The 23,802-nt window shown below is 48.1% G+C and overlaps 1 protein-coding gene across 1 annotated transcript; it reads right to left on the reverse strand.

Annotated features, from left to right (window-relative positions):
* Nucleotides 1–1,426: 1,426 nt before the first annotated feature.
* On the reverse strand, nucleotides 1,427–23,802 carry PDIA4 (protein disulfide isomerase family A member 4). Its single transcript, XM_004484235.5, has 10 exons — nucleotides 23,160–23,802; nucleotides 14,859–15,033; nucleotides 13,454–13,659; nucleotides 10,778–10,916; nucleotides 7,467–7,672; nucleotides 7,134–7,292; nucleotides 5,713–5,864; nucleotides 4,139–4,295; nucleotides 3,399–3,632; nucleotides 1,427–2,281 (listed from the first exon to the last, which is right to left on the reverse strand). Exons 1-10 carry the CDS (start codon nucleotides 23,245–23,247, stop codon nucleotides 1,866–1,868), a joined length of 1,932 nt encoding a protein of 643 aa, XP_004484292.2. The 5' UTR covers nucleotides 23,248–23,802; the 3' UTR covers nucleotides 1,427–1,865.

Consider the following 23,802-nt stretch of genomic DNA (forward strand, 5'->3'; position numbering starts at 1 on the left):
CCACAGGTAATGTCAATGCTGCAGGAGCAAGGGCCACACTGAGATACAGGGTATATTTCTAATCTTTTTAAAGGGTTTCAGCACAAAATCCCCTTCAACAAGAAGGGCTTTCCCTGCCACCCAATTCAAATCAAGTCACACTGTTATTCCCACCTGGAATCAAGGTTGTTTCCTCATGGCCCTTTATATTATTTGTGCTTATTGCTTCCCCAATTAGACTGGAAGTTCCAGCAGAACAAGAACCAGTTTATTCTCCTAGCAGTGTTGAATATTGACTTTCAATACAAGAAAGCACCTTTAAGCACTGCCCTGCATCTGTATTTACACATATAAGCTTTCTGGCCTAAAGTCCCTGCGGGGAGGAGTTTGAAAAAAGGGCACTAGCACAGGACTGGAAGCTACTTGTTCTCCTGAAGGAGAAAAATGGGCATTGAGAGGGGTACGAAAGGTTTCTTGTCATAGTGGAGTCTCCAAGAACTTACCAGGCATGGTTCCCCATCCCCAGCCTCGACGTTAAGGGAGGTAAATGAGGGAACGACCACTTAGGCCGCCCCTTCCTGTGAGACTCACTCCTGCCCCCCACACAACCCCTGCAACCCACACACCAGTCACTGGAAAAAGAGCTGCCACCAACTCAAGAATTTTTACCCTTCCATTTTTGTTTCAATCAAAATTAGGAGCAGGTGAGTGATGGTGCACAGGAATGATTCGAGAACACTGGAAATGGCACATCTCAATGAATGAACTCCTAGAATGAAACTCATTGGCATCACAGATAAATCCTAAGAGCCTGGGGGACACAGAACCACCTCTAAGCAAGGTCCCTGTCCTATGCCCTCCTCTCCCCAGCACCCAGCAGAAATGCTCAGGGTTGGGTCCTTTCCTTCATCCCGTTCCCGACAAGACAGAAGCTATGCACACCCAGAAACTGACACTGCTTGACCTGCTAGCACTGAAACCCACCCCTCCCCAGGCCCAAGCCAGACCTCTCCACTTCAGCTCAACCCCACTGCCTGTTCCACCTCAAGGCTCTCCCAGGCAGAGAGTTTCCTAACACAGTTACTGTGGTTAATTTTTTCATTCCACTGTGACAGCTTACCCTATTTTCTATCATCCTAACATCGACCTCTGTGTCTTATGCCATTTCCACTCCAGTTATGGAGACTCTGAAGGCGGGCTGGCACAGGCTAGCAGCCTCTTTCCGAAGCAGAGCCTCAGAACCTGACTGGAGCAGTTGGGGGGAACATGGGAAATGCTCCTCCACGCACGGTCCTTGCTTTGAAGGGAAAAGGCACAGCTATGCAGTCCCACTAGACACGCCGCTTCTCCCTGAACTGGGTGGCAGTTCAAAGGTCAAACTGAAGTACATCCTTGCCAGGGTCCTCACTTTCTTCCATAACATGAAGAAATCAAAACCCAAATGACATCAATAGCCAAGAAATCTTCTTTAACAATTCCTCAGAGAACAATAAACGAAAAAGGCAAAATCAACATGATTTGGCAAAGGAAGTTTTTTTTTTTAAATTTTAAATAAAAAAAACATTCACACACTTGAGATTCATCTTATCTGCTTTGAGGAAAAACATTAAAGAAGGTGGAAGGGAAAAAAAAATCAAACCCCAAGTAATGATAAAAAATAGATGAATCCTCCATAAAAATCTGGACTAAACTACAGAACCACTCATATCTATTCAGTATTCAGAGCATGAGGTGAAATATCAAAATATAAAAAATTTAAAAAAAAATTGAGATACTGCAATTGTATTAATACCCTCTGCCCACAAGGCTCCCCTGGGCTGCCCTGGCAACTGGCTGCTGGAAGCTACAGTGTGTCTGGTCCCTTCCCACCCTCTGCCCCAAGGCCTTCAAAGCTCTTCCTTGGTCCTGCTCAGTTTCGTAGCATGTTCTTCTATAAACTTGCTCAAATGTTCCAGATCTCTGTTGCTACCTTCAAATTTAATTGGGCTCTTTTTGTCTCCACTGGGGGCGAAGTAGATGGTGGGGAATCCCTCCACTTTGTAGCGGTCGCTAGTCACGTCATTGGCAGTGGCGTCCATCTTGGCAATGACCAGGTTCTTCTGGCTCTTGTACTTCTTCCCCAGGTCGGTGTACACGGGCTCCAGCTGCTTGCAGTGCCCGCACCACGGGGCGTAGAACTCAATGAGGACGTCTTTCTTGGGGTCCATCACGATGGAGTCAAATGTCTTCCCCACCACAACCCTTACTGGCCCCTTGTTGTTCTTGGGCACAGGCTGGGATTTGATGACCGGCTTCAGTTTTCCTGACAAGGAAAGCAACAGGAGAGTAGTGAAAAGTTGTGAAAAGGCCCCAGAGCAGGAAGAGATAAAGGAAAGAAAAGAAAGGAAAGAAGGAAAGAAAGAAGGAAGGAAAAAAGGAAAGGAAGAAGAAGGAAGGAAGGAAGGAAAGAAGGAAGAGAAGGAAGGAAAGAAGGAAAGGGGAGAAAAAAGAAAGGAAAGGAAAGAAAAAAGGGAAGAAAGGAAAGAAAGGAAGAGAAAAAGGCAAGAGGAGAAAAGAAAGAGAACTGGGAATCAGTTGAGATTCTCCTTGTCTCCATTCTCCCACCCTTCAGGTTGGGATAAAGAACCAAGGTCAAACTCATGAGCAAAATGAATGAGCATGAAGAGGCTGTGTGTCAGGGTCCAAAGTCACAAGCAAAGGTCATTAGTTTCATCAAAAACTTTGCTGTATCTTTTTGTGGCTGGACCTTCGGATGCCCCCTTGGAAGACCTGGCTATAATTGTAATTTTAGTTGGTTGAGCCTGCCAGTTGAGCGAGCATAAATCAGGTGTGAGATGGACCCCAAAATCTTGTTTTTGCTTTCAAACTAAACGATGTGAGGACTGCCAATGGCCAAGGAATACTTCTGAATGTTAGACAGCATACCTCTAAGCTGTCTTAGTGCCTTTTTGTTTGGGGGCTATGGTTGTCCCTTCCTTTACAAGGATACTGGGAAATGATTAGGGTTGGGGAAGGAAGCTGCTGGCTGACTTGCAGGGCCCTGGTGGTCAGGATATGGCAGGAATATGGAAGGAATATGGAGCCATGTGATCTGGAACAGGGGAGGAGGTCCAAGGGTCAGGTTCCCAACCTCCTCCACCCTCCTTGCCCAGGTTCTGTGCTTAAAGGAAGCATGATGAGAGCCTCAGACCTGGCTGAACCATAGCCCCGCCCCCCTTTTCTTCTTTTTTAGGAGGTACAGGAGATTGAACCCAAGACCTTGTACATGGGAAGCAGGTGCTCAACCATTAAGCTTCATCCATTCCCAATGAAAGCTGGTTTGTTTGTTTTTATGTGGTACCAGGGATTGAACCTAGAACTTCGTTCATGGGAAGCAGGTGCTCAACCACTTGAGCTACATCCATTCCCCAGCAGCTCACCTTTTTTGAAAGCTGTCACAAACTCCCGGAGGGTGTCGGAATCAAACTCGTCTGGCTCCATGGCGTACTTCTTCCCGCTCTCGTCCAGGATGGCTGCATTGACATCTTCCCCGCTCTCGCTGAGCCCAAGGTCCTTCACCTCTGTGGCATAGTCCTCCTCATCAGCAATGGCAAAGGTGTACTCAGGGAAGTCCTTGGCCACCTCCAGGACTTTGTTCCGCCAAAACTGGGTAGCTGAAATGGAACCAGGGCTGTGAGCTGAGCAGGTAAGCAGAACATCCCACCTTAGCTTCCTGAGGTGTTTAAACTCTATTGCGAATATTCCCCGACAAGGCATACGCCCCATATTTATTTCCTCCAGAAAGAAAAGCATCTCTAAAAAGGCCACACTTGGTTAGCAGGTGGGCCAGGGACCACGCGCCAAAAAAGCCTACAATAAGTGGGTGACATAAACCACTGGACTGGGTGGTGGGAGGCTGTTGCAGTCCTAGCACTGCTGCTCAAAGGGTGGGTGAGCACAGGCCTTCTCCTATCTTCTCTGAACCTTGGGGACCTCACCTCTACGAGGGCACAAGACTCTATTCTAAAGACCCCTTTTGCTAGAAAAAGCAAGAAAAAGGACAGTTATAAAGCAGAGAATGAAAAATGTACCCGGGCCACCAACCTGCAAGGGCTCCAGGTGGCATTTCCAAACAAGTAGCTATCCACCCACCTGGCTGGGTTTGTTGGCTGTCACTCACCTGCTCTATAATCAAAGCTGAAGTCCACGCTGTAGTAGACAACCACTAGGGGGCGCTTGGTGTACCGCTTGGCCTCGTTGGACGTCTTGCGGTGACCTACCAATGGCAAAGTGTGCTTCACAATGAAGTCCTTGATGGCAGCTCCCTCTGGGGAACCCTGTTTCAAAGAGGGGACAGATGAAGACTGGGCCCCGACAAAAAGGAGCTGCATCTCAAAGGTGCACTCTCAGCTTTCCCTGTTACTGTTGGTGAATAAAGATGTTTGCTTTGAGGGGATTCAGCATGGTGGGAGGTAGGTAAGTTGGGGAGTGGAGACTTTCGGAACTTCTACATTCTCAATGTGAAGGGAAACATTTGGGGCCTGCCTCCATTCAAGCACATCTCAGTAAGTCCCTGGTATCTTTTGAGCTCTACTGGGCTCCTTTTCCTCCAAAGACACTTAGTGAGCTTCTGAAGGAAAGGGAGAGAAGCATGCATCCCCACCTTTGGGTCTAGGCTCAATGTCAAAGGAGCTCAATGATAAAATGCTGAAGGAAGGACTGGCTTTCGGGTGATAACAGCCATTAACATGGACTGAACTGGGCCATACTTTTTATCTTCTGCTTATTTAGTCTGCACAACTGCCATAGCTAAGGATATATTTTAAAGGTGAGAAAACAGCACCAGCATGACTCAGTAATACCTAAGCTCACCCAGCTGGTAAGTGGCTGAGTTAGGATCTGCACTCTGACTTTGAGAGATCATACCCTTAATCTCCACATTACACTAAGGCACAGTGTCATCTAGGCTAAGAATTTGGAATCAGACAAAGCTGAGGCACTGGTTGACTGGTTTAGCCTGAGCCTGCCTGCTTCTCCTCTTTGAGCCAGAGCCATGAGGTCATGAATGCAGAGGATGCAGCACCAAGGCAACTGCTGCTTTTGGATAAGCAATAGCAGTGGCTCTTTCAAGCTGGCTCATGAGCCTTGCAGGTGTTCGCCAGGTAGGATGTATTAGTGTCAGGTGAGTGCAATCTAGCACTTCCTTTTAGGAAGATGAAGAGGGGAGGGCTAGCAGAAAGAAAGCCAAGCTTAACACCTTAATTCAGTGAATAGGAAGTGCGTGCCACAGCTTCGTAGCTTTGGCACCCAAGCTACTTTCCAGTAACTGAGACTGAGCTGAGACCGAGCAATACGTCCTATCTATGAGAAATGCCAGATGGGCAGGCACAAACCCACAGTGGAATGCGTAGCTAAGGGAGACTGGTATTTACTTGCCAGAAGATGTGAAGAATGGAAGCAACTGTTCTGGAAAGGCAGGTGAAGATTTGCCAGCTGCCTTGGGGTACCCTGCCCTGCTGGGTGTGCAGATGGATTCACACCCACCAGTGAGAGCTCCCTATGCTTTGAACACCACCATCTAACCACTCTAACCATGCCTCTGAAGGACCAGCAGGAGAGGGAGAGGGGGCTGGGAAAGGGGCTTGGTGGGACATCTCCATGCTTCAAGAACCCACACGTGGGCTCAAGCAGAGGTCTCAGAGAACATCAGGCATTTCTGAGAGTCCCACTGTGAGCTCCGAGACCCTCACTGACCCCAATGTCCATCACGTTGCTCTTGGGCTCATATTTGGATTGGAATTTTTCAGGCTGCAGCACAACCAGGTTCCCCTGAGAGACTTTCAAGAACTTTGCTATTTCAGTGTTGAAAGTGTGGTGAAATTTGTAATCTTCTCTCAGGTTGTTAGCTGAAAAATTAAGAGAATAACAAAATAGAAAATTACATTTTTTTAAGAGACCTATGTTCAATTCATTATGCATAGCAGTCAAACTAAACACCCCCAAAAGAGTTTTAACTACTACCATGAATTCTGCACGTAGAATATGTAGAGCTTAAACGCTTGAACGGTGTTTGTTTTTAAAAAACTGGTAAAGATATGATACCTTAATCCTATTTTTTGGAATTTATAAAAACAAACTCAATGTTCACAGAAAAAACTAATTTGTCAGCAGCCACTGACAACTGGCAAGTGTGATTACGAGATGCCCATTAAAAGAGTAAATCATGGAGGACACATGAACACCACATATTCCTACATTCACATACTGACTTTCCATCTCTAGCACCCTTCCTGGGGTTTAAAACCTCTCCTCAAGTTGGTGGGTTGCCTGTTTGGGAGGTGGAGCCGTGAATGCTGATCTTACTCAAAAAACCCTTATTTTAGAGTCAAAACGCTTGCCTCTTTGGCGGTGGACTTGGCCCAGTGGTTAGGACCTCCGTCTACCGCATGGGAGGTCCACGGTTCAAACCCCGGGCCTCCTTGACCCGTGTGGAGCTGGCCCATGCGCAGTGCTGATGCACCAAGGAGTGCCCGGCGCCAAGGAGTGCCCTGCCATGCAGGGGTATCCCCCGCGTAGGGGAGCCCCACGCACAAGGAGTGTGCCAGTAAGGATAGCCGCCCAGTGCGAAAGAAAGTGCAGCCAGCCCAGGAATGGCGCCGCACACAGGGAGAGCTGACACAAGATGACGCAACAAAAAGAAACACAGATTCCCGTGCCGCTGACAATAGAAGCGGACAAAGATGACGCAGCAAACAGACACAGAGAACAGACAACCGGGGAGGGGGGGTGGGGAGATAAATAAATAAATCTTAAAAAAAAAAAAAGGCTTTCCTCTTACAGAAGGGGCTCTCTAAACACTCATGGGAGAGAAGAAAAGTAGACAATGAGTTGTGATGACTCTGTATCTCCCCCTCCTCTCAGACCCCAGAAAGGGAAGCAGTCCAGCCAATGTCAAGCATCTAATATGTGAGAATACTCTGTGTGATCCAGGTAACAAGAGAACCAACCACCAACACCCACCCCAGAATTAAAGCTGACTCTAATTCTTCCATCAAGGCATCTCCCAAATCAATGCCCCCAGGAGTTTTATGCAAAAGCAGCAAACTTCCCAGCCACCTCACATGGAAGGGGCCTGGGGAGGCTGCACTGACCTTCACCCCAGGGTCACTACTTACCAGCATCCTGGTAATGCTGATACGCAGGGTCACTCTCCCCTTTGAAGACTCCAATGATGGTGACATCATCTCCATCCTTCAGGAACTCCTGGACCTGCTTCAGGGCCAGAATCTCCTTGGAGGGGGGCCCAGACTGCTCGATCATGTAGTCGACGATCCCTGGGAGCAGAGCACACACCTGAGAAGGGCCTTGGGGCTCTCCAGCAGAGGAGCCCTCTGAATCTGCCCGTCACCACTGCCCACATCTCCCAGTTCCCGATACTTTCAAAGGCAACTTCCCACCAGGGACGTTACCCTTCCCCACGGCAGTATTAGAGAAGGAAGAGGCTGTACCATATCTTTCTCGTGGGCCGTTGTAATCAAAAGGCTTCCCCTTGCGGAAGATTTTCAGGGTGGGATAGCCGGAGACATCAAATCTCTTGGCCAAGTCTGTTTCTGCAGTGGCATCGACTTTTGCCAGGGGGATCGGGGGAGAGCGTTTGCTGAGCTCCTTGGCGGCCTTCTCATATTCAGGGGCAAGTTTCTTGCAGTGTCCACACCTGCCAAGAGGAAGCTAGCTTTATCAGGGACCTGTTTCAGTGTGGACCCATCCTCACAGCTATACGAGGTGTAGAAATGCGGGCTGTGTTCCCAGAGCCTTCAGCCAAATTTAGCAAGCCTGTGAATGTCTTCCAGGTGAGGACTCTGAGCTAAGCCCATCAGATAATACAAACATGATCAAGACATGCGCTTTCCTCTAGCAGCATTCACAGCCTCGGGGGCGTGGAGGACATGTAGAATACAGGTACAGACGTGAACGTAACTGTAAGACAGTGAAATGCCTAGAGAGGTGGTGTTCTAAGGGAGAGAATTTTCTTGCTTGGGGGAAGTGAGGGCAGGCAAGGACGCAAGTCGGGATGGCTTCTTATAGGCAGGGAGAGCTGAGCTGGGACAGTACAGTAGAGGTAGGAATTAGTCACAATCCCGTTAGAGATGGGAAAAGAAAAGGACAGTGGACCGAGGCAACACCAGCTGAGGCAGAGAATGGAGCACCGACAACAACCTTCACCAATTCAAAGCAACCAAGGTAGGAGAAGATGGTCTGATCAGGGAGCTGGGACTTAAGACTAGTTAACAGCAGCCTATGTAGCAACGGTAAGAACTGGCCAGTAACGCCCAGCCCGGTGCACAGTACACAGGAGGTTCTCAGCACTGAGTCAAAATAAACCACGGTCTTGTCCAGGTTCTTAGGGCACCGGAAATGAGTTCAAGGATGCAATCTGAAAACATGCACACTATTTGCAATCTAAAGGATAACTCTTCTCTGAAATATTATAGCCAAGATTAATTTGTGCAGTAAGTATTTACTGCGCGTGCTTATCAGACAGTTTGGTGATCCTAGCTCCTGGATGACCATGCATTTAGAATTCATCAGTTTAGACTTCGTAAACTAACTCATCAGAAAGATTTCAGTGTACTTGCTGGCTGTTCTCCCACCCCCCCACCCACCAGGCTGGGGCCTCTTTTATGGCAAAGACAAAGGCAGGAGAGATGAGAGGGCGCTGGCTGCTGCAGGGCATCGGGGCATTTCGTCCCTTCTTTCCCACCTCACTTTCTTCCCAAACTGCCAAAGTCTTTTCATTCATTCATCCAAAAACTGCTAAGGGCAGTGGTTTTTGCTGCAGAATCCAGAGAGCCTTGGGTTTGGACCTGTCGGGCATTGCCTGATATGAGGGTGTCCTGGCCCCTGGCTTCAGCCCTGAGCCTTCCTCTGTGGAAGACGTGACCCTGCTGTGCATCAGCCACAGCCTCCACCTGCCGACTGGAGGCCCTCCAGCTTCCTCTCTGGACTGCCTTCCTGGGTAACTCATCTCAGAACAAACCACTGGAAGCCTCTTGTTTGCCTGATGGTCCCTTTCCTCACTCGTAACTGGTTGTTTTCCATTCGGCTACAGAGCACATTTTGACAAAGCCAAGCCTGCCAACGCACAGAACCGCTATTTGACACAGTGAAGTCACCCTGATACATGCGGTCCCAGGCCACTGCTCGGAAGGTTGACGGCCCCTTGGCGCTGTGCTCACCGCTCCCTTGAACGCAGTCTTTGTTTCGCTTTGCTCTTTTTTTGCCTGTCTACTTCAACGACCCCCTTGACTTCTCCTCACCCCTGCTGTGCCTCCCCCCACCTGCAACAGCAAAGTGAGATAATCAAGGGGCAGCAGCAGCCTCTGGGCTCACCGAGCCCGGCCCTTCACCAGTCAGCCTCAACACCCACCTTGGTTCTCACTCCCTCTGCCCTGCTGCTTCTCGGTCAGGCACCTTCTTTCCTCCAGTCCTCTCTCCTCCCCTTTTTCCTGCTTCTGCAAGTTTTCATGCTCCCATTGTTCCCACTAGGCTTCCCTCAGTGAGATCTGTCACCATCTATTATATGAGGGCCAGAATTGGCTATGATCCCAGCAGACAAGAGCCATCAGTCAAACCCCCTTTCAAACGCTAAGACCCTGACCTGAGTCTTCGGTGGAACTGGGGCTTTCCTTATTGCTGGAAGGGGGTGGGGTACAGGCCTGGGTTGAGGGCTATGTGTCTTCTCCACTTCTAACTCACGTCTGTGAGGCTGTTGCCTCAAAATGAGAACTTCCTGACGGGTGAATGGAGGGGGCAGGCCCTGCCATCCTGGCTCCCTGCCGTTTCTCTCCTACAAGAATTGCTGGACGGTCTTAAGGTTGGAGGTCAGTGGAAGGTCCTGGGAGACAGGAAGGCAAAACGAGAGGAGAGAGGAGGAGACAAAAGACAGGAATCCAAAAGCTCAGGCATTAGGAAAGGATACAATGTTGTGTGCAAGGGCTAAAGGTCAACTTCTGAGACCTACTCTTCCCTTACATCTTGAAGAAGGGAACAAACATATACAGAAACAGCCACAAGCGGAAATGAAGATTCATGAAACTAGGCTTCAAGTACATCAGAAGGGACGGCTGCAAGGGTCAGACAATGAAACCCGGATGAGGCAACAGGAGGCCACCGGCTGCCACTGGCTGCCTGCTGTTGCAGCTCCCCATTCCTTCCTCCCACTGTGGCCAGGTTAACTTCCTTCAAATGGCACTGAACTGCCTCCTGCTGGGCATGAAAGAGCATTCACCTCAAATGCCACAGTTAAAGTGCTCTCACATGTATTTTCTTATCGGACCCTCTCCTTGGAATGTCGCTTGGCCATGGGCAGAGCCAACAGCTCAGTGAAGAATGAGAACCTCGGCGCCAGGGGTCTGTGCTCCTCCAGCCTGGCATACAGAAGGGCATACTGAGGGCCCAGCCCACACTCCCTCCCGACAGCCTCAATGGTACAGGGACTGCATGGGTTCACTCTTGTCCTGGTAACGCCTCACTCATCTCAAGCTCCAGGCCTATGTTTTATTCTCATCCCACCCCTAGGAAGACCACAGTTCCTCTGAGGCTCTACAGAAGACCACCCCCCTCTTCTAGAAGCCTTAGCAGGTCAACCGCACCCTACAACCCGTACACACCCTGCTCCTTAGCTACTTCTGCCTGGTCCCCTGTGTCTCTGCTCCCCCACCCCCGTTGCCTGCCATGGCACTTCCTGAATATGCAGGGCCTCATCCATGCCTTAGCAATAAATCTTTTTTTTAGTAAGTGAAACTGACACCCATCTTACCATGGGGCATAAAACTCCACCAGAATGATATCGGCGTCATTCACAACGTCATCGAAGTTATCTTTGGTCAGCACTTGTGTGGCTTCTGGAGGAGGGGTCCAGTTGGGTTGGGAGACCTCTTTGACCTTAGCAACAATTTCTGAAAGAAATGAGAATGATTGCACTTAGACCCCAACCTGGCAGGTCCGTCACTCCAGTCCAGAAGCAAGTAGGGGTGGGAGGGTAAAGTGGCAGGTTCCACAAGGAGAAGCCAAAATGCAACTTCATCTCACGAAGGCTTCTCCAGTACAGCCAGTGCCATCTCTGTAGTTTGAGCAGTTAAGGAGCAGAAGGCCCACTGTTCACCTACTAGGAAATGTCTGTCACATTTCCACTGCCACGTACACTACCTGATGACTTTACTCTAGACAATAAAAGACCTACCTGAAGAATGAGATTTCCTTTCTTTTTTTAAAAAAGATTTATTTATTTATTTAATTCCCCTCCCCTCTCCCGGTTGTCTGTTCTCTGTGTCTTTTTGCTGCGTCTTGTTTCTTTGTCCGCTTCTGTTGTCGTCAGTAGCATGGGAAGTGTGGGCGGCACCATTCCTGGGCAGGCTGCACTTTTCTTTTTTGCGCTGGGCAGCTCTCCTTATGGGTGCACTCCTTGCACGTGGGGCTCCCCTACGCGGGGGACACCCCTGTGTGGCAGGGCACTGCTTGTGCGCATCAGCACTGCGCATGGACCAGCTCCACACGGGTCAAAGAGGCCCGGGGTTTGAACCGCGGACCTCCCATGTGGTAGACGGACGCCCTAACCACTGGGCCAAGTCCGTTTCCCGAGATTTCCTTTCTTACCAGACAACAATGCTAACTGCAAAGGAACCTTATGAGGGCTCACTTCCTAATGTTTCTGATCACATGTCTGTTTATACAACTTGGAGAGCACCCCCTAAACAGGTACTCATGCGTATGTATTTAATCATAGACATCTAGCATTGATATATCACATTCGCCAGAAAATGCATGCAGAAATCGAGAGAAAATGTAGAAGGACAGGAGCAGCTCGTACACTACTCAGGCTGAACTGGCATCATCTGGGAAGCCTTCACAGAAATGCCCATCTACGGCTTCTTTCCTCAGACATGGGTTCAAGACCCGGGTGGGCCACAGGAATACATTCTTCCAAAAAGTCTTCCAAGTGGTGCTTAGAAACAGTGGTTGCAAACTTCCTTTTCTTTTTTGGCTGGAGGGTCTACCAAGGCACCACGTTTCAGAACCAATCCTGATAAATCCTGTCTTCATCTTGAAGGGTGCATAAAATCCGCCTCCATGGCTGAGTCATGGTACACACTCCCTCCCGTGGGGCCACCGTGTGATAAAAGTACACACTTTCAACCTGTTTTTAGATTAAGTTCCTCACCTACTGATATGGCTAAGACATACCTGCCAAGAAAAAACACCAAGGTGCAGAATGGTGCTGACGATATGCTAACAAACTGTGTAAAAATGAGGAAAAGTATATATACACATGCAAAAAACACACTATGTCTACAAAGTATATCTGAAGGAAACAGAAGAAACTTGTTACATGAGCTGCCATCCTGGAGGGGCGTCAGATAACCCCAAGCACAGGATAGAAAGATTATTCCTTATCTACCCTTCTGACTTTTAAACCAATAAATGTATTACCTCATCAATAAATAGGCAAAATCAAAGGGAAAGTATTAATCAAAGTGGTGACATTTTCTTTGTGCACTGCACAACGGAGTCCACTGCTCTAAAGGATCATGACAGACGCTTACAGCATGATCAAAGGCAACTTTGTCACAAAGTCCAACCTGGCGTTACCACAGATGAGGAATCTGAGGTCCAGCAAGAAGAAGGCACTTGTCTGGGTTAGGCACGCAATTAGCATGGCATAAAGGCATTTTGTTTTGGTAATTAAAAGCCTTGCTGTGTTTGTTATTATTATTGAAATAAAAAATAATGAATGCACAACTATGTGATTATATCAAACACCACTGATTGTACACTGGATGAACTGTAGGCTTTATTACTATGTATCGATAAAATTGGTTAAAAAAAAAAAAAAACCTTGCTGAAGGATACCGTAACTTTTGTTTAGTGCCTCCTATGAGCCAGGCAGGGACCATCAGGCCCGACTGTAGAGCTGCTGCCTGGAGGGTCCCTGGACAGTGCTGTCTGTACCCGTGGATGTCAGCATGTGGTTCTGCACCCGCAGTACCAGCAGGCCTCGGAGCTGGCAAGCAAGGCTAACTGCTGCGCCTGCCCCGAGACTCACAGAATTGGAGACTCTGGGACGGGCTCTGCAGTCTGTGTTTTACAAGCCCTCCCAGTGATCCTGATGCTCACCAAAGGCGAAGATCTGTTGCTCTACAACACCATCAAGGAATTTGGTCTCTTATATAACATCATCTCTTAACATAGCTGCTCCAGATCTTGAGTTTCATGGTCTGAAATGTGAAGGCGCCTCTCCCACTCAAGGAAGCGTTTGAGATCTCAGTTCCAGGTGACATTCCAGTGGAGGACATTCGCACGAGTCACAGGGAAGACAGTCCTATAGACAGGAAGACTTGGCTTCCTTTCTATTATCCATTTCCCGCTCCCCTCACTTTCTGTTCCAGGGAAGAGTCCTGGGCCCCAGGTTTCCCTGACAGTGTGGGTACCGGCTCACCTTCCTGGGTCCTGGAGCCCTCGTAGTCGACAGCCTGCCCCTTCTTAAGGATCTTGATGGTGGGATAGCCGCTCACATCAAACCTGCTGGCCAGCGTCGACGCCGAAGTCGCGTCGATCTTAGCAACAGGAATGGGGGGGTCGTTCTCCTTCAGGGTCGCGGCAATTTTTTCATATTCTGGAGCAAACTGCTTACAATGTCCACACCTGTGAGTTAGATTTAGGAATGGAAAACCGGGTTAACTGTACTGATGTACCCTTAGGATACATGAGGATTCAAGTCCAGTAATACACACAGAACTTGGGCTTTAAGTCCAGAAGTATTTGCAGCTGAGAGAGGCAATATAACACAATGGGGAAAGTTAGAGTTTTCTTTAAAAAAAAAAAAAAAGGTTTAGGTTTAAATTCCAGCTCTGATTTGGGTAAAATCTTTAATCTCTAAACTTCATTTTTTCACCTATCGGTTTCTCAAAATTTGGTCCATGGGGTCTGTGAGGTCAAAACTATTTATCTAAGATGTCATGTATCTTTTTTGCCCTCATTGTTTCATGAGTGTACAATGGCGTCTTTCAGAGCTACTTGACTTGCAATGATGTCAGAGTTCTGAGAGTGTGAAGTGGTCTGAAACCAAATCTACCTCCACAGACCTTGGTAAGGACTATTAAATTAGGTATTTTTAAAAAACAACTTATGCCGTGCTTGAAGATCAGGGAACAGACAAATATGAGTCTATTTCAATTATTTCAGCTCAAAATTGAAAACAGGGAGGGCAGGGAAGAGAAATGATGAGATAAATCAGCAGTTAGAAGAGAGGTGAGGGGGGATAAAGGAAAACAAGAGGTGTAATGTATTGTATGAGGAGGAGTGAAGGACAGGGAAAGAAGTGGGGTAACATGGCCGTCTACCCCAGGGGATTGTGTGCAAGAAGGAAATGGCCACAGAGGCCGAGAGCTGGTACTCTGGGTAGCTCCTTGATTATCATCTGAGTGAGCAGGGAAGAGGGAGGTAGAGTGGCCTTGAGATGGGCTGGGGCAGAGTCTCCAACACAGGACTCAAAGTCTGTTACCAGCTCAGGTTGCCCTGACGACAGTGCTTGTTAAACACTCCCTCCCTCTCAGCTGTAACCTTCTCGATGTTATTACTATTTTGAAACACTGGACTTTAAAACAAATGAAGACTGCATTCCCTGGCGGATGGGACGTCAGATGCTCAATGCAAACTCGTCCAAATGACAGGGCTCCCAGGGTACAAACCAAGGGTTTGAAAACCTGTACCCCAGATACTCCAATCCTACCAGGTTCTAGATGACCTTGTAAGGGGCTGAGCACGTGAAACACCAAGATTTCTGGAAGTAATGGGACCCCAGTCAATCTAGCCAGCAGAACCAGAAAAAGGTTCATCCTTACCAGGGAGCGTAAAACTCCAACAGCACAGTGTCTTTGTCAGCCACAAAAGTATCAAAGTTCACATCATTTAGGACCAAGACACCATTTTCTTCTTTAACTTCTGAGTCGTCTTCGTCCTCCTCATCTTCTTCTTCCTCATCTTCATCTTCGGTGGCATCTTCTGGATTAAGAGAATCTGAGAGGAGAATACCCAGACTGGTTAGGAAACTGGCAATTCTCTTCCTTAGAGAGACGTATAATGTTACTAGAATAAAAACTTAAAAATGAAAACCACAGGACTGTACAATACAGAGAACCCTAATATAAACTATGGAACACAGTTAACAGAGCGATTATAATACGATTCTTTCATCAACTACAACAAAGATACCATATTAATGCAAGGTGTTAATTATGAGGGAGTATATGGGAACTTTGTATTTTCTGCATGATTTTTCTATAAACATATAAGTTTTCTAATAAAAAAATAATAAAGGAACATATTGTAATAGCAACATACATTTCCTCTAATTCATGAAAGAATATTCTTGTACTATTGGCCACACTCATATGGTATATTACTATTACCAGGTGTTAATACTAGAATGGTATATGGGGAAAAATGCACTTAAAGCAAACTATGGACTATATGGAATAAAAATATATTAACATTCTTCCATCAATTATAAAAAGAAAAATAGAGAACGTTATGCTACATGAAAGAAACCAGATACAATGTAGTACATATTGTTGAACTTCATTTCTATAAAATGCAAATATAAAGAAATGTATAGAGATGGAATTAGATTAGCAGTTATATTCAGCAGGGGAAAGACAGAGGGATTGAGAGATGACTGCTAGTGGGTAGGGTGTTTTTATTTTTGAGGTAAATAAAATGCTCTAAAATTGTTGAATGCACAACTCTGATTATACTAAAAGCCACTGATTAAAAACTATGGATGGATTTATGGTATGTGAATATACCTCAATAAAATGGCTTTTTAGAAAAATATATGGGAAAAAACCCCACCACTTTCCTATAACCCCAAAGTCTCAAAATATGTGTCATGAGTCCTGGGTGGACCCTGGGGCCTTTATGAGAAGGGGTGGTGGTATCAGGCCTCTCTTAATTCTGCTCTTATTTGGCATATTTGGGCGACCTCACAAGATTTCATTATAAAAAAAGGACATGGCTAAAAGAGGCTTGACATCCACAGTACTAGAATTCCCTGGCAGGACCAGCCCCTTCTCCCTGCCAGACTTCTACACATCTCCTGTCCCAGCCTCAGCCTCCACCCCTGCCTCCCTGCTCCCCACAGTGAGCTCTAAGCCACCCCTCAGCACCTCCTTCTCTGCAGTCTTTCCCAGACCTCGCCTCCTCAGCATCTCATTCTCTGTTTGTTCCCCACATCCGTGCTCAAGGGCAAGGTTACATTTCCTCCTCTACAACCTCTATGCTTTCCATGGGTATGTCTTAATATAAAACAGTCCAAGAGGTTTTATAATCCTCAAGGAAAAGCTGAAGTGTGAAGGGGAAGCAGATTTTACTTCCAAAATCACCCCCGAGTAATTTTTAAGAGTGACAGTTATTCCATAAAGATTTTAATGATTTAAACAGGCCCATCATGCATCAAAAATATACAACAAATTAGACCTTTATGAGATGTCCTGCTTGGAAGTAAAATTTTCTTCCCAGAATGCAAAAAAAACTGAACATATCTTATTTTTAAGGTTTAACTTAATTTTTGGCCAAACTACATATATATAGTTTGGCCAAAAATTATATATATATATATATATATAAAATTATATATATATAAAGGGACCGTGGCACTGCAGTTCTTACTAATCATGTTCTCCAGCTACTGTCACATCAGTAAACAGAACTGAATGCAGCAAGCATGACAATTTCATTAACTCTGAAGCCAGAATGTTTCAAAGGGCCAATTATTATTCTTTTTTGGAGATGTTTCCCAGGAGATAAAGCAATACTGCTAGGCACTGTATTTGGGGCTGAGGGTAAGGTGAGGTGGTGGTATTCAAAGAAAGAGAAGGCCATCTGCCCCCACCACGGAACCAAGGGTGAGTTACAGCAATGGACCACAAGCTGCACGAGTCTCGGACTTGGTCTCCACTTCTTGATGCCTTAACCAACACAGCCCATGGTTGCGTCCACTGTCCAGAATGGGACAGGGGACCCCAAGCTGGTCCAAGACTTTTCCCTTCAGGGAGCCACATTAGTCATGAGGCCAAAAGCAGTGCTAACCTGCTTAGGACATAAATATCTTATCAAGGTTCTTGGTTTCATTCCTGAAGCTCATTTGAAAATTATCTGGAAGTTATTGGAGAAGGACGGCAATCGGATGAAAAATGATGAAGAAGGGGGTCTACCGTGTGAACAATATACTCATGGTGGGGTGCGATATGACACATGACAGCAGAAGACAGGCTCATGGAACCCATGGGACTCACCCCTGCCCTACTCCATCCAGTGCTGGCTCTGCAGCATGCATCTACAAGGGACGGGAACCCCGGCTGCCCGGCTCCCGCACGGCAACATCACTCCCTGCTTCTCTAGCCCACTTGGAGGGTATGGGTGGGGCGAGCAGCTTTGTTCATCATTAAAAGCAGCTTTGTTCATCATTAAAAGCTACCAATTGCAAAGCGGACTTGGCCCAGTGGATAGGGCATGGGAGGTCCGGGGTTCAAACCCCGGGCCTCCCTGACCCGTGTGGAGCTGGCCCATGCACAGTGCTGATGCACGCAAGGAGTGCCCCATAAGGAGAGCCGCTTAGCGTGAAAGAAAGTGCGGCCTGCCCAGGAATGGCGCTGCACACACGGAGAGCTGATGGAGCAAGATAATGCAACAAAAAGAAACACAGATTCCCCTGCCGCTAACAACAACAGAAGCGGACAAAGAAGAACATGCAGCAAATGGACAGAGAGCAGACAACAAGGGGTTGGGGGGCGGGGGGAAAGGGAGAGAAATAATAAAAAATAAAAATCTTAAAACAACAACAACAACAAAACTACCAATCTGCAAACTACTTTCAAAAAAAGCAAACCAGAAAACTCACCTCCACCCCTACTTAGCCACACTTTCCTCAACCATTTTCCCTTGAATAACACCCTGCTGCCTCTCCAACTAAAACATAATTTTCTGCTTTGTTGGGAGAGGGAGAGACAGCTCTAAATTCCACAAGGAAACCCATGAATCCGAGACATACTAAACAAGCAGACTTTCTGTGACTCTCTGACAAGTTCTGTCCTCCTATCACACTTCCTGCCCCACCCCTTCCCTCTCCACTCTGTGCCACAGCCCTGCCCAAAGGCCCTTCCCATTCTCCCGAGCCACCTCAGCTTCTCCCTCCCCAGCATCAAGGGGTGAGTATCACGGCCCATCTCTGGGCTGGACCAGCCTATAGCGGAGAGCCAGTCCCCGGGATTGCCATCAGGAGGGCTCTAGGAGGCTGTGGGAGGGCTGCCTGGGCGTGGTGTGTGCAGCCACGATGCCTCACAGGACGCAGAGGAAGAGACAACCTGGGGTCAAGTTCCCCCTCTTCCTCTGTGGCTTTCAACAACCGAGAGCCACCAGACAGGAGGTCCTACATGAAGACAGTTACCTCAGTGAGCGTGGGTGAAAGCACGGAGCATGGAATACGGGAAGGGTCCCGGGACCTCCAGAGACACAAGAGCTTTCTGATAGCTCGCTGAGGAGAGCCTGAAGCCAAGTTGAAGGGAAAGCAGCTTCCTCAGAGGAGAATAACCCGAGGTTTTCCTGTCCTCTGTCCACATCGTTCTAGACCACTGAGAAGGGAAGGGGAAGGTGGAAGGTACAAACCTTTTGCTGTGGAGTATTCAAGAAATACTATGTGATTCCACTTTGAAATAGCGAGAAGATGCAAATTATGAGAGACAGAAAGGAGAACACAGGTTACAGGTGCCAGGGGAGCAGGGTTTCTAATGGGGCGATGGGAAAGCTCTGGTAACGGATGGTGGTGAGGGCAGCACGCACTGTGCATGTGGTAACTCCTACTGAATTGTACGCTGGGGAGTGGCTGAGACAGGAACATTCATGATGCACATGTTTCTACAATTTCAAGAAAAGGAAGAAAGATCAAAGAGACAATAACAACTAAAGGCATTTGGTCAAAATGCCCAAAGGTCATTATTGGGACATATGAAAAAAACTGTATGCCTGATTTTCTTGTATGCCTAACTTTCTTGAACTTGAAAACTCTGATGTATACAACCCACTCTCAAATATTTAGAAAATAAACAGAAAGATGGACAGATACAATGACACAGCAAAAGTGGCAAAATGTTAAAAGCTGGCAGACCTGGGTATCTGGGTGAGTGTATGTTGGAGTTCTCTGTATGGAGTTTGGCCCACCAGGGGTCACTGTTGCAGGTGCTTCCAGGACCGTGCCTACAACAGCCCAGCAGGGAAAGCCCAGTACTGAGCTCTGTGGGACACTGGCCAGAAGAGGCTTTCCTGAAGGTTAGCCTGACTACTCCTCACTTGAAAATCCTACCCAAAATGACCTCCCTGGGGGCAGTCGCAGGGGCTTGACGAGCAGCTGCCTGCAGTCCCTGCTTCGGCTGGGAGGCCTAGGAACCCCCGTTCCCCCCAGTCTGGGTACTCACGGGGGCTATCGGCAAGGGAGGGAGGGCGTGTGGGCTGTCCACACCCACTACCACTGCCTGGCTGCAATGCCCCAGTAAGAGAATCAGATTAACTTGGAGCCAGAGGGGAAAACTGAAGGAAGGTTGGGAAGAAAGCCCTGGGGAACTTAATCCACTCTTGAAGGTGGAAAACTCAGCCAGGGCGGGAAGGGGAACTCAATCCAATACACAGGCCTAAAACACAGTCAGAGAGTCAAGTCCTCTGTCCAGGATCCATTTTACAAAAAGGAAAAAATAAAAATGCTTTCTGATCTACGTTCAGCCTGAAGCAGACTCTGAGCACTGAGCAGTGGAGCTCTCAGGAGTCAATGGGTGTCAAGCAGTTAGGAAGGGATAGATATCCTAAGAGTAACCTTATCTCTTGATACTTTGATGTATAACAAACAGCAGAAAATTCCTTACATAATAAAGGCCTCAACTGAACTAAAAGTGGACCCTGGGGAGTGTGACTCAAGTGCTTGGGCTCCTGTCTACCATATAGGAGGTCCAGGGTTCTATACCTGTGACTTCCTGGGGAAGGCGAGCTGGCCCACACAGAGTGCTGGTGCAGTTAAGATGATGCAACAAAAAGAGACACAAAGGAGAGACAATAAGAGATGCAGCAGACCAGGGAGCTGAGGTGGCTCAAGAGAATGAGTGCGTCTCTCCCATCCTAGAAAGTCCCAGGATAGGTTCCTGGAGCTGCCTAATGAGAATACGAGCAGACACAGTAAATGGACAGAGAGAGCAGACAACAGGGTGTGGGGGAGAGAAACAACTAAAAATAATCTGGGGGGGGGGGAGAAGTGGACTCCAACTCACAGGCAGCCCAAAGATGCAGCAACAATCTGAGATGGTGCTGTCTATACATTCCTATGCACTAAAAACCCACACATCACCACGAGCAAAACATGCCCCATTTTACTGGGAAGGCCACTTTTCACGAGGCTTTACCTTTAAAATTGGACTTTCTACAAGAGAAAATAGATCCCAAACCTTTCAGCACCTTCTAAAAGGGTGCAAAATAAAGCCTCACACATCACATATTCATTTCCACCTTGCTTAGCTCACACAGCAAGTCCATTCCTGAAATACAGTGGCCACATGACTTACTCATGTCATCACTAATCCTTGTCCACTCCCCACTGAGTACATATGACTGATGACCCTGGATCCCTGCCTAGCCTGGACTCAGGCAGCTACTTAAGGACATCTTCACTCCTCCACCTCAGCTGCTCACTCTTCCAAACCCTACTAGAGAAGTGCCTAAATAACTCTACCGTTAGGATAACAATAGGTTACAGTGAACACCGAAAATGTCATTACACCTATGTATTATGTACCAGGCACAGTACTGAGCTGTTAAACATCTCATCACTTGACATGAAACTATCTTCATTTAATAGATGAAGAAACTGAGACAGAATTTAGTAATCTGCCCAAGAATTGCATTAGAATTTTCCCCCAATTAGCCCAAAGTGGAATCATTTGTTTTCTGCAATATTTATAATAAGGCTCTGGAGATACTTCTCATACTGAAAAAAGAGGGGCAGTTTAATAGTTCCTTTGTGTATGTAGCATCATACACAAGTGAATTTCCACTTTAATTTTAAACAATTCAATTCCATATAAAAGAGGCAACGAACAACATTAGTGTATTTTCTGAGGCATAGAAAACCCCTACAAACCGAGGCTTATACCACCAGAGCTTAAGCTCAACTTCATGACCAAAGTTTAGGTACGTGGACACCACTGTATTTGAATTGGAAATGAAAGAGCCTGCCCACCCCACCCCCACCACACTCCAAAATCTGCCGGATTTGGTACATCTGGGGGTGGGGTGTGACCTCAAAATAAATCTGCTGGACAAGTTATCTGTGATAGGAATTCAAAATTTAGGGTCAGGGATGCTCTCAGAAATGGGGGAAAGTAAAGGTAAGGCTAGAAGCCCCACCCTGGCCCTGAGAGGCATCCTCCCGGGGCCTGCCCATGGTCATGACCATGACCACCTCAGCATCCCTGGGCTCACTCCAGGGGCAGCTGCTTCTCAGGGACCCTACTGCATTAGTGACCTGAGACCCACAGGAGAGGCCTCCTGGGCCAAGATAAACCCACAGCTCCTGGCAGCCCTTGAGGTCCACCCACCCAAGTCTGCCACTTCCCCAGTCTTCTCAAGAATCTTCCAAAAACAGAATCACTGAATAAAAAACTAAACAGAGGTATTCTGCTTTTTAGCTATGTTCCTGAAATTATGTGCCAGCTCATGGGTCCTCCAACTTTATCTTGTCCATGACTCAATGAAGAACTTGTTTAAAATACAGATTCCAGGGCCCACCCTGCATTCTGATTCAGTATATTTTGGGACTCACCATTTAAATCATCCCAGGTGATTTGGATGTGAAAGGTCTTGAGGCACACTTGTGAGCAACACTGCTCTTTAGTTGCTTTAGGTGTTTTTGCACCACGTGCTATATTTTTACTTTGCTTTCTCTTTGGGCAAAGACTCTTTTGACCTGGTGACCCCCACACAAGTTGCTCAATCTGTTAGAAAGAGTATAAAGTTCACACTTCCCCTACATACTAATATTAAAAAATGGGGTTTATCTGCATTGGAACAAACTCGCTAGGAAAAAGCCTAATGTTGTTAGGAGAAAGAGCAAAGAGAAAGGTTAAGACCAATAACGGGTGTCAGGTTCTCTAGGAATAGCGATTGTTTCTTAATACTTTCTAATTATCAACCAAGTCCTTTTACCGTATCTGTTCGCAACTCACTGATTTTCAAGGAAAAATCCAGGTACGATGACTAATGGTTATATAGTAAGTGTCGTTCCTACCGGAGTAAGCGTTCTAGTTAACAGGGACCACACTCACCTTTTTACTTCCAGAACCTAGCGCAGTGACTGGCACATAGTAGGCGCTGAATAAATGCTCACAAGGAACAGTTTCTCTGGTTTCTAAAGGTTGCAAACAAAGCCGTCCCTTTCTTCCTCAAACCGGAAAGCTTGGATTGACTATTTCCAATTCTACAGGCCATATTTCTAAAGAGTTAAATGCTTGCTGTCTGCGGCTGTCTCGGGGAGCTCTCGCCTGTACCTACACGCCCTTGCCCCGAAAACCTGTTTGAAAACAGTGCTCTCCTCTTGACACTCCGTGAGCGTGTTCGCCTGGAAATTTAAACCAGTTCCCTGGTCACCACCCTTCTTTCCAGAACCGCGTAGAGGGCACTAGCCTGGACCCCGACAAAAACCTGAGCAGAAATAGGGAGAAGGAGCCAGTTGCAAAGGAGGAACTCTGAGGGGACCGCTCCTCTCCACGTCCAAGCCTCGGGATGCAGGGGGTGTCCAGTGGCCCACAACCCGAACCTGTTGGCCGCCTCTCCCGGGATCTCGGGTGCGATCCTACCCACTCGGGCTGCCACCCCTTAAACTTCCAACAAGGTCGCACTCGCGCGCGGCGCCTGTCCCTAGTTTTGGGGGATCTGGGCAGAAGCCCAACCGGTCACCGGGAGCGCGTCTACTCGCGATGGCCCAGCAAAGGTTCCTAACACTCGAAACCCGCGCAGCGGGCGTCGAGCCCCCAACCCAGGCCCGGGGTGACGCTCACGGCGCTCTCCGGCCAGCCAGGCCCGCTCCCTCCCTGGTGCGCTCGCCCGCTCACCTGCGTCCGGCTCCTCGGCGCTCGCCACAGCCAGCAGCTGCGCCAGCGCCAAGAGCAGGACGAGCAGGCAGGCTTTCCGGAACTTCATCGGGGCGGCGGCGGCGCTGACAGCGCAGAGGTGTGGAGCTCAGCCCGCTCGTGCCAGCAGCCTCTTGGCACCCCCGGACCTTCTGCTCTTGGCCCAGTACCCCCTGGCCTTCCAAAGTGAAACTGGGGGAGGGGGGGGAGGGGCGCGGAAAATACCCCAGGAAGTTCTCTCTGGCGATTGGCTGGCGGCGAAAGGAAGCCCGCAGGCCGGCCAATCTCAGCCCGAAGCCGGCGCGCGCGGATCAGGGCAGCTCTGGAGCCCCGCGCGGGGGCGCGTGCTCCCAAGTCCACGTCCAAGCGCCGTGGAGCAGTGGGCCTCTGACGCCGTGATCGCCTCTTTTCGGCACCAGCGTGGGGCCTGCGGGAAGGGCTTCCTTCCTCCCGCCTGCCAAAGCACACCTCCTCTGGCTGTTTTGCATGTTCCTGGGCTCGGACGTTTAAAACTCCAAGCCCTAACGTGAGGTGCCCCTTTCTGATTGGCTGCGCGGCGACCACCAATCACCGGTTGCCACTCGGTTTGCTGGGAGCGCACAGGCCGACCGAAGCTGCTGAGTAG

This window comes from Dasypus novemcinctus, chromosome 5, assembly GCF_030445035.2.
Source record: "Dasypus novemcinctus isolate mDasNov1 chromosome 5, mDasNov1.1.hap2, whole genome shotgun sequence".
NCBI lineage: Eukaryota > Metazoa > Chordata > Mammalia > Cingulata > Dasypodidae > Dasypus > Dasypus novemcinctus.